We start from the raw sequence: 17,643 nt of genomic DNA, 5'->3' as shown, positions 1-17,643 counted from the left end.
GAAGAAGAGTGGGTGGTGGAGGGGTGGGGGCTGCTGAAGAGTGGGTGGTGGAGGGGGTGGGGGCTGCTGAAGAGTGGGTGGTGGAGGGGTGGGGGCTGAAGAAGAGTGGGTGGTGGAGGGGGTGGGGGCTGCTGAAGAGTGGGTGGTGGAGGGGTGGGGGCTGAAGAAGAGTGGGTGGTGGAGGGGGTGGGGGCTGCTGAAGAGTGGGTGGTGGAGGGGTGGGGGCTGAAGAAGAGTGGGTGGTGGAGGGGTGGGGGCTGAAGAAGAGTGGGTGGTGGAGGGGTGGGGGCTGCTGAAGAGTGGGTGGTGGAGGGGTGGAGGCTGCTGAAGAGTGGGTGGTGGAGGGGTGGGGGCTGAAGAAGTGTGGGTGGTGGAGGGGGTGGGGGCTGAAGATGAGTGGGTGGTGGAGGGGTGGGGGCTGAAGAAGAGTGGGTGGTGGAGGGGTGGGGGCTGCTGAAGAGTGGGTGGTGGAGGGGTGGGGACTGCTGAAGAGTGGGTGGTGGAGGGGTGGGGGCTGAAGAAGAGTGGGTGGTGGAGGGGTGGGGGCTGAAGAAGAGTGGGTGGTGGAGGGGTGGGGGCTGAAGATGAGTGGGTGGTGGAGGGGTGGGGGCTGCTGAAGAGTGGGTGGTGGAGGGGTGGGGGCTGAAGACGAGTGGGTGGTGGAGGGGGTGGGGGCTGAAGAAGAGTGGGTGGTGGAGGGGTGGGGGCTGAAGATGAGTGGGTGGTGGAGGGGTGGGGGCTGCTGAAGAGTGGGTGGTGGAGGGGTGGGGGCTGAAGACGAGTGGGTGGTGGAGGGGGTGGGGGCTGCTGGAAAGTGGGTGGTGGAGGGGTGGGGGCTGCTGAAGAGTGGGTGGTGGAGGGGTGGGGGCTGCTGAAGAGTGGGTGGTGGAGAGGTGGGGGCTGGTGAAGAGTGGGTAGTAAAGGGGGTGGGGGCTGCCGAAGAGTGGGTGGTGGAGGGGGTGGGGGCTGCTGAAGAGTGGGTGGTGGAGGGGTGGGGGCTGGTGAAGAGTGGGTGGTGGAGGGGTGGGGGCTGCTGAAGAGAGGGTGGTGGAGGGGTGGGGGCTGCTTTGGAGGGGGTGGGGGCTGCTGAAGAGGGGGAGTTGGTGGAGGGGGTGGGGGCTACTCGCGCGCGCGTGACCGGGTCACGTGTTCCGCCATGGCGTTCCTGCTGCTCAACGCGTTCAGCTCTCCCGTCGGGCAACGCATTGGTGAGAGCGACAGCCGATCCCTCGCTTCACTTCACTCACAACAACAACAACAGCAGCAGCAGCACAACAACAACAATACGGCGACGTGGCAGGAAAGCGTTTAGCGACGTTGGAGCCAGTCGTGGCACTGTGGCTCGCGGCTGTGGTTTTGCAGATAGGAAGCAGCAGCGAGAGCCATGCGTGTTGAAGGTGTTACCACCGCCTATGGCTGCTGCTGATGCTACTGCTTCTGCTACTGCGGTGTGAGTGAGAACATTCGAGTGGCACTGCGTCTAATAGGCGTTGTCCTTTTGGTGTATCTTTGTCCGTGCCCGTCGCTTGTTGCTGCTGATGTTGTCTGTCCGAGGGGATACGCGGCTTCGTGTGCACGTGTCGGGGTTGGATTGTTATTGTGAGCGGTGGTTTTGTGGAGGCCTGATCATCCAGCAGTGGATTTACCATGGCTGGTAGTGATGACGAATCGCGTTAGGGGTGGGGGGGAGGAGCGGTGGCGCAGTGGTTAACGCGGTGCTGCCCCCTACGATGATTTCCGGGCCACGGTCAACATCAGTGGCGAGTGATCGGAGTTCCTCCTCCCTCCGCCTCACTTGCGTGGTGGTGGTGGTGAAGTATGGTCAAACCACCCCCTTGATCGGCATGGCGTGGGCAGCGGCGGATTGACTGTGGGGTTATTACCCCGAATGTTGTCTTCCACGTCAATCGCATGCACAACGCCGTGACGCCTGCTGGGATTGCTGTGTGTAGTCTGGGTCAAGCCGTTAAACAAAAACATAATCATCATCGTCAACATCATCACCATAATTCATCATCACCATCATCGTCGTCGCCATCATCGTCATCATCACCATCATCACCACCATCATCATCGTCACCATCATCGTCATCGCCATCAACATCGTCATCACCATCGTCACCGTCATCGCCATCATCACCATAATCATGACCACCATCATCATCGTCACCATCATCATCACCACCACAATCATCATCATCACCCCCCTGGCGGCTCTGTCGCGTGCACCTAGCCTGGTACACACAGCCTGGTACACACAGCATGGTGCACCTAGCCTGGTACACACAGCCTGGTACACCTAGCCCCCTGTAAGTAAGTGACTGTGGTGTCTGTGTGTGCTGTGGCTGTGTGTGTGCTTTGTGTGTGTGCTGTGTCTCTGTGTGTGGTGTGTGTCCCTGTGTGCTGTGTGTCTCTGTGTGTGTGTCTGTGTGTGCTTCGCAACGACGGCTGCGGCGTGGTGTGTGCTTGTCCGAAGCGCACAGGCTGGGTGGGGCCGGGGGACTTCCTGCAGGTTGACTCGGCCCAAAATGTGTAGGGTTGCTCATCTTGCTTCAGTGTCGTGGAGACACGGCCATGAAACGTCGTACTCGGATTGCAAATGTGGATTTGCTCTCCAACACACCGGTGTAGTGCTGTACATCGTAACGAATTGGCCACGTTCTGTTTACGTGACAACCCTTACTAGTTGGCTGTGTTGGGTGGTAACGACGCATTTATATATTTACGCGATCTACCCAAGCAACCTGTATTAATGGTGAATGTAGTCTCCCCACGTGTATGGTTACACACAACACTGCATTGCACTACAGCGCATCGGTAAAGATGTCATTATCAGTGGCGATCCACCCAGTGGGTTAATGATGGCCTCTCTACCCAGGCTGTCAAGTCGCGTCGCCATCCTACGATGGAACGCATGCAAACCGAGGTGTCGTCTGTTATAATCCGTGAATAAATAATTCGAATTACTGCATCCCGTCATTTGCGTGAGTGAAATGTTGGAAACATCTTATGCGGTTACCAAAAAAAAAAACCCACTTTATTGATCTTCAGCAACGCATGACAATTTAGCTTCAATAATTGTCTTTATTATCGGTGATTGTTGATTCATTCTCGGCCAAGATGTTGACGAACACCTGGGACTCTCAGATCTCAATGCGATGTGTGTCACCAAAGCAGATCCGTGGAGGTTTGGAGATGTGACTCGTGATCAAATCAGAGTGCGGTGTAAGCGGTTAGCGCGCCGCGCTACTAACCCGGAGACCCGAGTTCGATTCCTGCTCACAGTCTTGGGCCCTCCCCTAGGTCTACTCGGCCTCAAATGAGTACCTGGTGCAGTGTGTAGTAAAAACATCGCGACTGGGAGAGACAAAGGCGGCCGGACGTGTTGCTGGCCACCCACCACCTCGTGTGCCGTGCCGGAATTCTTAGGTGCTACGTCGCTAACAGCACTTGCCCCTACAGTCTGTCAAGGCTATCATCATCCTTGGGATGTTTGTCTTTGTACAGTGCCGCATTGTGTTATTTCCCGAGCTCTAACAATGTTGTAATACATTTTCAATAATGAACAGGACCCCAGTTATGGACAACCACACCCCTTGTTTGCTGTGGCAGTTTAATCTATATATATAAAATCGCAAATCTGTCTGTCTGTGTGTGTGTCTGTGTGTCGCCGGACCATACGCAGTTTCATTGGTCGGCGGTTGCCCCTGGCAACGGGTAGCGACGCATTCGCTGCGGGGTGGACGCCATTTTTAATTCCCGTTAAAAATATGCGCACGCATTAACACGCGACTCTGAGGTAAATTCATCAAAGTTTCACGTCCTCTTCACTCCCCTCCCACCCCAATGTGTGCAATTACTATTATAGGGTTGGTAGATAATAAAATTATAGCGATTACACAGTATTATTGTAGCGCGGGGGGGGGGGGTAACGGCCCCTGTACCCAGCCTCAGCCGGGTGGGCAATCTAGGCGAGGCCGGAGGCTCTGCACGGTACTAGGCCTCGACACCCCACCCGTGTCAAGCGACGACTTTGTGGTATAAACTCGATATACCCGGCGTTGCCCGGGGTTAAAATACATTTAAAATCTTCTGAAAACTTTAAAACATTACATACCAATGAAAATACAACTGTGTAATTACTTCTAAACCCGACGCGCCAAGAATCGATTCTCTGAATCGCGCAAAGGAATCGAAGGTTGTAGATTCCTTTAGATTCGGACGATTCCCGTTTACTATAAGTTGGTTAAAGTCGATATAAACTGCTACGAACGGGAAATATTCGGCGTTGACCGGGGCAAAAATGTAATTAAAAACTCCTGAAAACATTAAAACATAACATACCAATGAAAATGAAACTCTATCATTCAAAATGTAAACCCCCAACATGCCAGGAATCGATTCTTTGAATCGCACAAAGGACTAATCGAAGGTTGTAAATTACTTTAGGATCGCGCTTCCTGTTTAATGCAAGTTCGTTATAGAGTTGATATAAACTGCTACGAATGGGAAATATCCGGCGTTGACTGGGGCAAAAATATAATGGTGAGGGCGGTTGTGAGTGGCGATTGTGAGTGGTGATTAGTGAGTGGTGAGGGGAGGTTGAGTGGTGAGGGTGAGTGGTGAGGGTGAGTGGTGAGGGTGAGTGGTGAGTGGTGATTGGTGAGGGTGTGATTGGTGAGGATGAGTGGTGAGGGTGAGTGGTGAGGGTGAGTGTTGAGGGTGAGTGGTGAGTGGTGATTGGTGAGGGTGTGATTGGTGAGGATGAGTGGTGAGGGTGAATGGTGAGTGTGAGTGGTGAGGGTGAGTGAGGGTGAGTGGTGATTGGTGAGGGTGTGATTGGTGAGGGAGAGTGGTGAGGGAGAGTGGTGAGGGAGAGTGGTGAGGGTGAGTGTTGAGGGTGAGTGGTGATTGGTGAGGGTGTGATTGGTGAGGGAGAGTGGTGAGGGTGTGTATATATGTAAGGTTATTAAGAAATATATTTTTCACCCGGGCAACGCCGGGTACTTATGCTAGTGACCTTCTAAAAAAGAGGCTGGCAGTGGGAATTTAAAGACCTCATACTCTTAAGCCTCAACGTTTAAGGTACAGTGCATGGTACGGCGTAGCAAACGGGAAGTGCTTTTAACCATCACCCAAATAGGTGCCCTCAAACGGCGCTTGGCGTACCACCAGGCAGGCCCATTACATTGGTGGATTTTTATCTTCGCGTTCCTGTTTGAAAACCCGTTGTGTTATCTGGGTTGTATAAATGGAACGGTTTTTCTTTGTTCTCCTGTGTGGTCAGTTTACTTGAGGGGATAATCATTGGTGCCTCACCCCCTTCCACTCGTGTCCCGTCATCGTTGCATTGTTATGTGGTGGCCACGTCATGCATGCCACAACAATTCCTGACGCTAATTATTAATTTTATTGGTTTCTCTGTTTCCCCCTCCAGTTTTATATTCCACTTGTGCTATTAATAATTATAGCCCCCGCAAGGTGATGTTACATAACTAATGCGGAGGTGTTGATATCTGTGAAAAAAAGCTTAATAAGTCATCCAATTTCTCCAGGATATATAAAGATAAGAAAAGATTCAGTCATTTCAATAGGCTGCTTTATCCACACTAGGGACACATTTTAAATGCCCTGCAAAGAGAAGAACCACTGTGGAGATGGAGCAATTCGTGAATCAACATGTACGAGATGGATTGTGCTATAGCAGGACATTGGGAGGAGTGGTGGTGACATGGGATGCCTTCAGGCCTTCAGCCAGCATTGGATAAGCATGGTTGATATGATGATGCGTCAAGGCTGGTGAGACAATGAAGCTGGATGGATTCGGTGCACTTTCTACTGCCTCTTAATGTCTGCCCTATGGGGCCTATGAAGTGTTCGCAAGCAGAAAAACCAACAGATCCTCATTTCAGGCTGAATAAGGGATGTTTTAAACAGGTGTGCGCTGTGTGTGCCCTGCATTATTCTAGATGCCTGGCTTGTTATGCCGATAAGTCATACCATATTGTATCTGCTATATTTCACACCAAAGAACATTTTACATTATGAAACGCAAATTCTATCTCACACGTTTTACAAATCGGACGCTTTGTTCAATCGAGAACTTGGTGTGAAGAAACAATATTTTATGTTCTTATTCATATTTTATGGTTTTTAATTAATAAATGTGCCGAATGGGCACACCTTATTTGCTGTACGTGGATGCGAGCTGTGATTATATTGAACCACATGCTGAATAAGCACAGGCTTGAGCTTATTGGACAACACTACAGCTAAACTTACATTTGCTGTTTTGAGCATTTTATACAAAGCAATGTATGAAGAGCTGTCAAAGATTATATTACAGTGTTTGAAAAAATATCAGGGATTGCTTTTTGACTCAATGGGTTGATGTCCAAGCTTGGTATCCTAGCCTTTGTAGAGAATCCTGGCTCTTCCATAGTTCCTTTAGAAGCAGTGAATTTGATGGTAATTGATCATTAGTTTAATACATACCTAAGCGTATGCTAAATTGTAGAATTTTCAGCAGAATAAGCACATTGGTAATGACTCAGAAATTGTGTTGGCAGGCTACATGAATCTAGTCATCGACTTTGTGCAAATTGGCCCGGTTGGGGGGAGTGCCGACCATTCGGCTGCTCTGCTGCTGCCTGTTTGTGCTTAGGAGATCACTGGCAACCTTGAGGCTTCAAACCGGCGAGAGAGCGGCTTTGAAGAAAGTGCTCATTCACTTTGCATGCAGACTTTTCAGCTGGCCAGAAGACACGTGGTCACCGGGTGAGGCATTGGGATGAGGGATGTTCTTAAGGCTGATTGTTGCCCCTTTGCAGTCAACAGGAATTTTAGAATTACTGTTTTCCAGTGACTGTGTGCAGCGCCATGATGAAACACAAAAACATGTTCCTGCTTCGTTGAGTTTGATAATTGTTGAATTTCCATTCAAGGTGCGTGCATTTTCTCTGACGTTAACACAGGTGCTGAAGGGTATCTTGTGATGTGCTCATCTGTAATTAGGTGTCTGGCTTACTCGGTTCATCCGGCATCACCTGACACATCAGACAATCCAGGGTCACTGATCAGGTATCAGTCATAACGCATTCTCATGCTATGTGGGCATCCTCTGCTCATCACCCCTCTCCCTGCCCGCCCCCCCCTGCCCCCAACGTTGCTCTTTTTGGCCGCTATTTGCAATTCTCACTTGGTGAGAGCCAAGTAGCCCACGTGCCCTCGCCGCTGTCCTGAAACACAAGCCTGCAGAGGTAACAGGAGGCAGTGAGAAAGAAGCAGGGCTAGGCAACCCCCCACAGTGACTGGAGAAGACATTATTTAAGGCAAGTTTGTGTGTGTGTTTTTGTTATCTTAGAATCTATCGACATTTTATCGATTGTATGCATTGTCCCACTGTCAATGACTTATTGATGTATCAGTCCATGGGCATGTAGGGTGGCTGTGACCCCGTTTACTGTGGCCAAGAATGTAAAATCCCTTCCTGCCCAAACATAATACACTACATGCATGCCCAAACGTGAACGACATGATGAATCCATCTAAGAATTTACTTAAGTGGCATTAACCAGGGACTTAAAATAGATGTGAGTGACAAACGGCCTGTGTTTTTCACGTAGCAGTCTACAGTAGCTTATCAACCCTCCCAAATATTAACCATCGTTTTTATTATATACAAATTATGGAAATTAAGTTGAAAGTACTTCAACTTTAGTCGACAAAAACCTGCATCCAGGCAACTCTGGAGGGACTAACGTTTCTGAATCATTGGTCAAAATCTTGATAGCAACTAAAGTGAACAGGATGTTTTATTTTGTAGAATGAAAAGGCTAAATTTACATTTCCCATTTAGTATCCCCAATCGCAACCTGGAATATTCACACCTATTACTTGCAGTTTACAGTCTCACATGAATTTTTCATTTAGAAAATTCCGGTGTAAAGAGCAACACTTAGACATTTATATAAAAGTACGTAATGGTCAGATTTTTAAAATGTAATTTCAGCCACAACTCTAATTTATAATGGCTTACTTGTGAATGTCACGGAATCTTTTACATCGGAATAAAATTGTGCTTTGGTGATTGAATGCAGAAATAACCAGGTATTCACACAAAAAGACAAAGCCTCTTACCGCTCCACCACTTGGCAAATGGAGGCAGACAGACTCCGTTAATCCAGCCCCACGGGGTCATTACCAATTGACTATTAAACACAGCAAACCTCAAACACCGCTACAAAGTCTTCAAATCATTCAGAATAATTGTGGAGCTCGACTCATTTAAAATTTACGAGAAATTATCCCACATCACACAAACTCAAACAAATACTTTCTCTGGCTACCAGTCAAATCCAGCCCTACACTTCCAAAATCATCACCATCCTATTAACGTACAAAGCAATACACGACCACCAAGCTCCACCTTGTATCATCAGAAACCTCATACAGATCCAAGCAAAACAACAGATTACTTCGCTTCTCAACCCACACACTCCTCCAACCACCACCAACAACCAAACAAAAGCCATGGGGAACATATCTTTCTCATTTGCAGCAGTGTCCACTGCAGAGGTCGCAAACGGGTTTTGATTCCTTACCCGTACCCGGCCGCACCAGGGTCGCAAATGGGTACCCGTACCCTACCCGATACCCGGCTACCCGTACCCGGCCGGGTATCGGGTAGGGTACGGGTACCCGATTGCGACCTCTGGGATGAAGCCATGTTGCAGGCATGGGTGGGTTGATTCTAGGAACTTGAATTGTGAGAAGAGACAAGACGTTGGGAAATGAGTGACAAACAGTGACTCACCAGTGACTCACGGCCTACCCATTCCCGGCCGCACCAGGGTCGCAAACGGGTACCCGTACCCGGCTGGGTACGGGTAGCCGGGTATCGGGTAGGGTACGGGTATCGGGTAGGGTGTACGGGTATCGGGTAGGGTACGGGTATCGGGTACCGGGTACCCGATTACGACCTCCACTGTCTGGGACAACCTCCCCGAAGCGAATGCGCACAGTCGACTCCGTCATCACCACAGTCATCTCTCTACGCTTGGGTACAACAAATAACTCGCAGCCACAACTTCCTTTCATTTTACGTCACCCTGTCTCACTGTATGAAATAGTTTATTTTTAATGTTTATGGGGGTGTTGATGTGATGGTGCGCTTTAGGTGGCACGTTCGTGCCAGAAAGGCCACCAACGTGTTAAGCAAAAAATACATTGACTTGGCTTGAATACATTCTCATTTCTCATCTTATGTCATGTAAATTCATTTCCTATCGCATTACATCTGTTAGAAATATCAGTAATAGAGGTTGTTATTGACTTTTTACATACAGTGGTCCCTCGGGTTACGATGGCATCGATGGACGATATTTCAATTAACGATCTGCCTCCCATAGGGTCCCCATTGTTTCTATTAGCGATACATTTTGGAGAAATTATGTTTTAGGATATCACGTGGGCTGCAAATTTCGACCAATCGGAGCGCTTCCGAAGTGGACTCGGCAGACCTCAGCCAATCGGTGACCTGCCCTTTTATGAGCATTTTGAGAGCAACTGGCCATCCATCTTCATAGCCTAAGGTAATCATTTGTATTTTATGCTCTATTTAGGCACCTTTTTTTTGCTCTTAATTATTTATCCATATTTTTATATTAATGTCATTACTTTAATATGTTCTTATAACGTTTATTTACTAAACTTACGTGTCTTTAAGGTCAAAAAGGTCAACTTCCGATCGTCTTGGAAGAAATTAAGCCTTTATCATGTATTTGTGACATTCGATCAACGATAATTTCAATTAACGATGTTTTTTGCGGAACAATTAAATATTGTTAACCGAGGGACCACAGCATCAGTAGCTGCCTGAGACTTGTCAATGTTGTCGTCAGTCTGACCCTCGATTGGAAACCCCTGCTCTCTTCCAGTGTAAAGAGCAACACTTAGACATTTATATAAAAGTACGTAATGGTCAGATGTTTTAAATGTAATTTCAGCCACAACTCTAATTTATAATGGCTTACTTGTGAATGTCACGGAATCTTTTACATCGGAATAAAATTGTGCTTTGGTGATTGAATGCAGAAATAACCAGGTATTCACACAAAAAGACAAAGCCTCTTACCGCTCCACCACTTGGCAAATGGAGGCAGACAGACTCCGTTAATCCAGCCCCACGGGGTCATTACCAATTGACTATTAAACACAGCAAACCTCAAACACCGCTACAAAGTCTTCAAATCATTCAGAATAATTGTGGAGCTCGACTCATTTAAAATTTACGAGAAATTATCCCACATCACACAAACTCAAACAAATACTTTCTCTGGCTACCAGTCAAATCCAGCCCTACACTTCCAAAATCATCACCATCCTATTAACGTACAAAGCAATACACGACCACCAAGCTCCACCTTGTATCATCAGAAACCTCATACAGATCCAAGCAAAACAACAGATTACTTCGCTTCTCAACCCACACACTCCTCCAACCACCACCAACAACCAAACAAAAGCCATGGGGAACATATCTTTCTCATTTGCAGCAGTGTCCACTGCAGAGGTCGCAAACGGGTTTTGATTCCTTACCCGTACCCGGCCGCACCAGGGTCGCAAATGGGTACCCGTACCCTACCCGATACCCGGCTACCCGTACCCGGCCGGGTATCGGGTAGGGTACGGGTACCCGATTGCGACCTCTGGGATGAAGCCATGTTGCAGGCATGGGTGGGTTGATTCTAGGAACTTGAATTGTGAGAAGAGACAAGACGTTGGGAAATGAGTGACAAACAGTGACTCACCAGTGACTCACGGCCTACCCATTCCCGGCCGCACCAGGGTCGCAAACGGGTACCCGTACCCGGCTGGGTACGGGTAGCCGGGTATCGGGTAGGGTACGGGTATCGGGTAGGGTGTACGGGTATCGGGTAGGGTACGGGTATCGGGTACCGGGTACCCGATTACGACCTCCACTGTCTGGGACAACCTCCCCGAAGCGAATGCGCACAGTCGACTCCGTCATCACCACAGTCATCTCTCTACGCTTGGGTACAACAAATAACTCGCAGCCACAACTTCCTTTCATTTTACGTCACCCTGTCTCACTGTATGAAATAGTTTATTTTTAATGTTTATGGGGGTGTTGATGTGATGGTGCGCTTTAGGTGGCACGTTCGTGCCAGAAAGGCCACCAACGTGTTAAGCAAAAAATACATTGACTTGGCTTGAATACATTCTCATTTCTCATCTTATGTCATGTAAATTCATTTCCTATCGCATTACATCTGTTAGGAACATCAGTAATAGAGGTTGTTATTGACTTTTTGCATACAGTGGTCCCTCGGGTTACGATGGCATCGATGGACGATATTTCAATTAACGATCTGCCTCCCATAGGGTCCCCATTGTTTCTATTAGCGATACATTTTGGAGAAATTATGTTTTAGGATATCACGTGGGCTGCAAATTTCGACCAATCGGAGCGCTTCCGAAGTGGACTCGGCAGACCTCAGCCAATCGGTGACCTGCCCTTTTATGAGCATTTTGAGAGCAACTGGCCATCCATCTTCATAGCCTAAGGTAATCATTTGTATTTTATGCTCTATTTAGGCACCTTTTTTTTGCTCTTAATTATTTATCCATATTTTTCTATTAATGTCATTACTTTAATATGTTCTTATAACGTTTATTTACTAAACTTACGTGTCTTTAAGGTCAAAAAGGTCAACTTCCGATCGTCTTGGAAGAAATTAAGCCTTTATCATGTATTTGTGACATTCGATCAACGATAATTTCAATTAACGATGTTTTTTGCGGAACAATTAAATATTGTTAACCGAGGGACCACAGCATCAGTAGCTGCCTGAGACTTGTCAATGTTGTCGTCAGTCTGACCCTCGATTGGAAACCCCTGCTCTCTCACGCACACACGTGGTTAGCATGCTGCGCTACGCGTGTGTGTGCGTGAGGGAGCGGTAGTGTAGGGGTTAGCGCGCTGCCCTACCAACTTGGCCACCCGGGTTCGATTCCCGCTCACGGCCAACACTAGTGATGATTATCTAAACCGGTCCTGGGCCTCTCCTAGGTCGACTCGGCCTCAAATGAGTACCTGGTGCGATGTGTAAACATCGCCACTAGAGTGCCGTGCCGGCCTTCATAGGTGCTCGCTAACAGCACTTGCCCCAGCAGTCTGTTAAGGCTATACAGGGGATCTTTGTCTTTGTTGGTGCCGGACTCGTCGGCTTGTGAGTTCGCGGGCGAGCCACACGACTTGCGAGAATTGCCGTCAAACATCGGGCAGCTGTGGAAAACGGAATTTGTTTTTAATTTGTTGATGAATACCGAATATCTTAACAAAGAATATGCTCTCGCTTCGGAGGAACAAACGGCACTAAACCAAAAGCAGGTGGAAAAAATGTGCAGTGTTACTCGAGAATTGTTCAAATGAATCAAATAATGGTCCTTGCCCATGCCTGTGGCAAGCCTCCGGTTAAGTATTATACTTTTGTCAAATAAATTACCTTCGATTTAAAGCCTCGTGTTTTAATTAGGTGCGGTGCCACGCTCCAACCATCGGGAGACGACTCTGCGAGTTCACCTTACATCACGAGTACAGCTGTTCATTCGTTTAGACGACCACCGTTTGCTTTGTTCATAAGCTGCGAGCATGTTACGTATAGGCCGCACGCGCGCCTATATTATCGATGAATGTTCTGTTCTTGGTTGTTTGTAATGCTACAAAATGTTTCGTATGAAGCGAGCTACGTAGTGGGCAGCAGAGGGGGTAGTGCAGAAAAAATGCATTCCTGTGGAGGGGAGCTGGTAGGAACGTTGGGTTGCTCGGTCAATGGCCAGGGTCAACGGCGGCGTGGTGTATTCCGTAAATATGCCCGACTGTGAGGGCGGGTACAAGCTGGCGTGAGTAGGTTAAACGTTGAATTTTATAAGGGCACCACAGTGTGACCAGCCCCTCCCCACCCAGCCCCACCCCTCCCACCCCCCACCCAGCCCCTCCCCACCCAGCCCCTCCCCACCCAGCCCATCCCTGCACGACAGACGGACGGACACAATAATCCCCTGTGGGCTGGTGTAACCAGGAGGTTCCTACCAGTAAAATTGCTGTTGTACTGTGCTTCTGTGCGCCCCCCCCACATCCACACGGTTGAGCTCTCTTTGGTCCTCGAGCGTTTTCTATATTCAGCTCCCGTAGTACGCACTGGGTCATCTTGCCATTCCACAGCCCGCGTACGACTCTGCAGTACATTGTAAAATACTTCTGGGTTCTTGGCAGTATTTTCTGCAGTACATTGTAAAATACTTCTGGGTTCTTGGCAGTATTTTCTCCATTCAATTATAAGGGGCTGTCCATAAATGACGTCACGCACCTGGGGGGGGGTCAGATATTTGTGACGAGGGGGGGGGGAGTTTGAGAAATGTGACGTCACATCAAAATGCGCAACTTTATATAAATAGCGACAACACGTTCTACTTAATTCGATTTTTTAATAAATGTTTTCTCCTACAACATCAGAGTGCACATTAAATACTCACTACAATGACAATAGTTTAAAGCGATTTCAAGCATGTTTTATTATTTGGGGGGGGGGGGCAGAGCTTTGTGACGTCATATTTGAAGGGGGGGGGGTCTGACTTTTTGTGACGCCGTGTGACGAAGGGGGGGGGGTCAAAAATTGTCCAAAATCGCGTGACGTCATTTATGGACGGCCCCTAACGCGCACCGTAAGCGAGTTTAAAAATAGACCCTCGGCCGTCGATTCGTAATCGCTATTTGGGTTAGGCCACGTAATGATCTCACCACATTTGAACAAACTGTTTGGTGATGCTGCTGCTGCTGGTGTTGGCAGCGGGTTGCACAAGGACAATTAACGCACACACAAAAAACCCGGAAAGCGTGTCGACCAACTCTGCTTTTCAATGAAAATAGAATCATCGGCGGACGTTTTGGGCAGCGGAACTTAATGGACTATGAAGAAAGGATGTAGCCCGAAATTTCGACGATTTATTTTCTTTGAATGACACAGTTGTTAACGAAGGACGTTTTTTTTTGTAACCAAACTTGTGTCTTCAAGACCCTCGATAACCCGCCAATTATTTTCTTTCGGCTCAGCAGTTGGCCATATTTGTTAAAACCTTAACGGAAGCATACATCCAACCTTGTATACGCATACTGGATGATTTGTCATGTTTTTGCGTACAATATTTACGGGCTGAGTTGCTAAGGGGCTTTGTGATGCCTGCCCTTTAAAGCGGAGCTTTCACTGCTGTGGTTCTTGTTTTGATTGTTGTTCGGAACAGAGCCAGGGTTATTCTGCCCAGGCCAAATTGACTTTTCAACCAGATCATAGCCTGAACGAGTTTCTTTTTGTAAACCAGCGTCAAAACGTGTGTATGTATGTTGAACATTCTTTCGCACCGTATGTACCCAACCGTGCTGATCGGAGGTGCGGGGAAAGGAACAGAATTTTCAATATAGATTTAAAAGTGAATAGATCCAGTGGCTTCCTAATATCAGAAGGAAGAGCGTTCCGGATGGCTGCAGAAGCACATCTGAAAGCGCGCGATGCGGTGACCGTCTTTGTTCGATGGCCAGTAAAAAGCCGCTGCTGGGAGGGTGACCTGAGATCGCATCAGGGTTTATGCTTCTTGATGAGATCGGCAAGGTATTGTGGTTCACTTGTGGCAAGCACTTGGTGTGTAATGAGTGCAACCTTATACTTCGTTTGGACGGACATGGTCTGATCTTGCAGTACCCATCACGACACGTGCCAGACGAATGTTGTACATTTTGCAGGTTGGTAATGTTTTTGGCAGATGTCCCATAGAGTTGTGAGTTGCAATAATAGAGCATTGTCGATACTATGCTGCATGCCACCGTCTTGGCTATGTCACGACTCGATCGTGGTTGAATGTGTCTTAGAGCCCTGATATCAAAATTGCAGGACCCGACTATATTTTGCACGTGGTGATCAAACGACATATTTTGGTCGAGTATGGTGCCGAGGCTCTATTGGGTTAAGCAGCATTTCTTTTTGTGCAAATCAAGCGTAGATGCGTACATACAGAGCCACAGACGTACACAACACGTACAAATAAACCACATAAATAACACATACACACCCAAGATATATATCCAAAGACAAAGATCCCCCGTATAGCCTTAACAGACTGTTGGGGCAAATGCTGTTAGCGAGCACCTATGAATGCTAGAACGGCACACGAGGGGGTGGGTGGCCAGCACCACGCCCAGCCACCTTTGTCTCCTTAGTGGAAATGTTTTTACGCACCATACCAGGTACTCATTTGAGGCCGAGTCTACCTCGGGGTTGCCAAGGACCGGTTCAGATAATCGTCACTGATGTTGGCCATGAGCAGGAATCGAACTTGGGTTGCCAGGTTTGTAGCGCAGCGTGCTAACCGCTACCCTACCACTCCCACTTGTATATATACACAGATGCACAGACAAGAACCCATTAACAGGAACGTGATGGCGCACACCTGTAATACAGCACAGTGGAGACGAGGATTGGTAGATCTCCATTCCCATGGGCGTTGAGGTGTCATACCCCGGCTCGCCAGGAGGAAGCAGTACAGAAAAAAAATGTGCACGATATTCCACCCGTTCCGTCAGTAAAGGGATATTGTTTGATGCATGTACACATGTAACACCTTAATATGTATAGGACTGCAGAGCGAGGGAAATTGTTGGCACTGGCTCATCACGTGGCAAACTTCTTGCGTGCCTGTGGTTACTTACTCGCCCTGAGTCATTCTGTCTGGGGGAGTGAGCGAGCACTATACTGGTTACACATGGAATTTATAATTACATGTGGAAAGCGGTCACTGGCAGGACAACTGGATGTTATGGTTAATTAACTAGGCTGACTGACAAATGTGACGATAATGATGTCATTTTGTTGCTGTTGATACTGGTAATAATTATAGCATGATGATAATAGTACTGAAAGTAATGATTTAGACATTGCTTCGTCAATATAAATTAGGTCTCACAATACATGCATCAAATGGGTGTGCGTTTTATCAACTGATGTATTTTTGCTCGATGCAGATGATTCAAATCGCGGCGTATAATTCGCAGTAAATAATCCAATTCTCGTGCACACTTTAATTTCTCCATCTGGAACCTCAGGATGGATTTTAATCGATGAGTCATTGGATTGACATGCCTCATGTCGATAGTGCAGGCACGAGGGAGTGTTGTCTGTTTCTTGAAGCCCTGGAGGCTTCACATCGCCAGCTTTCTATTATGATGCTGTTGTGACATCTCCAGGAAGTACGACACTTCCTCTGTGGTCACTCAAAGCCATGGCCGTGTATATCCTTAATCCCAATGTTTTTCTCATTTCCGTTATTGACATCTACCAACAAGACAAGCTCTTAATTTCAGTGCTACAGGCTGTCATGTGTTCACCTAGTTGCATACAGATAATTAGTCAAATTATTCATAATACGACTGTAATACATATTGGTATTGGTGCAATTTTTTAGAGTACAAGGTTATTACAAGCGATTTATGTTTCAAAGACATAGTTTGAGTTTATCAGTATTTTCTTAGTAGGGGCCAATGTAGCTCTGTCGAATTATACTTTCGTTAATTGTAAGTAATTAATTAAAAAAATGTGGGAGGGAAACCAGAGGACCTGGAGACAAATCCACACAATGATAGGGAGAGAGACACGCAAACTCCAAATATACAGCAGGCATTTGGGGTCGGGGTCGAACCCACGACCTCCTGCATACCAGGCGAGGGAGTTCACATCTCGCCACCGTGGCGCTCAAAATGAGGAAATGAATTGGAGAACACAACACAAATATGGTTGAAGATGCCATAACCAGCAGTGGGAACGTGAAAGCACTAAGCCGGAAGTTGATTTCAAATTGCAAATGGTCAAGTCCCCCAAGGGCACAGTGGAACCATAAAGTACGATTGGGACAGAATCTGCGTGGATCTTTACAGAAATAAAAACATATATACTCTTTGGTTTTTTCGGTGAAGTCACATATGTAAAAAATAAAATAAATGAAAACAACTAAATTAAATCACGACGTTTCGGAGGCAACACAAGCTTCCGTCTTCAGGTGGAACCGTCACAGCCTACGTGACTTTACCGAAAAAACCAAAGAGTATGAATTCTTGCAGTCACGAAAGCTTCAAATCTAAAAACATATATTGGTTAATTATTTTCGGGTGAGGTGTAGCCAGGATGCTCCCAAAAGTAACCCCTAAAGAGGCAAGCACTGCTCAGAGCAGATGGAAAAACTTTACACATCGTCGATGTAGGGACCCATTTGTTGTTTAAAAAGCAACGGACATTTGTGGACCTAAAAAAAAAGGCTAATTATGTGTTTACTAATCTCATATATTTTGAACCGTCTTTTTACTTGTTTGTGCATCTCAAATGTTAACGATGTAATGTTAAGTTTACGCATGAAGCGCTGTGTGATTTTGTTATGAAAGGCGCTATATGAAATCAAGTTTGATTGATTTATGATTGACGTGAAATATCTCAATCGTAGAATTCCACAGTCACATTCTTAACCGGGCGGTGGTGGCGCACACGCCCTTAATCCATCACCACACAAAGTGAAACTCCC

At 47.3% G+C, this 17,643-nt stretch overlaps 1 protein-coding gene across 2 annotated transcripts in view; it reads left to right on the top strand.

Annotated features, from left to right (window-relative positions):
- Positions 1–1,109: 1,109 nt before the first annotated feature.
- The window catches only part of LOC144944605 (TOM1-like protein 2), a 63,163-nt gene continuing 46,629 nt past the window's right edge, over positions 1,110–17,643 (top strand). For both annotated transcript variants that reach the window (XM_078872913.1, XM_078872912.1), the window contains exon 1: positions 1,110–1,208. In XM_078872913.1, coding sequence (XP_078729039.1) covers positions 1,157–1,208 — 52 coding nt within the window. In that variant the 5' untranslated portion in view covers positions 1,110–1,156. The remainder of the gene's footprint in view (positions 1,209–17,643) is intronic.

This window comes from Lampetra fluviatilis, chromosome 35 (genome assembly GCF_964198595.1).
Source record: "Lampetra fluviatilis chromosome 35, kcLamFluv1.1, whole genome shotgun sequence".
Classification (NCBI taxonomy): domain Eukaryota; kingdom Metazoa; phylum Chordata; class Hyperoartia; order Petromyzontiformes; family Petromyzontidae; genus Lampetra; species Lampetra fluviatilis.
Note: the sequence above shows the minus strand (reverse complement) of the source record. Positions and strands in the feature narration are given on the sequence as shown.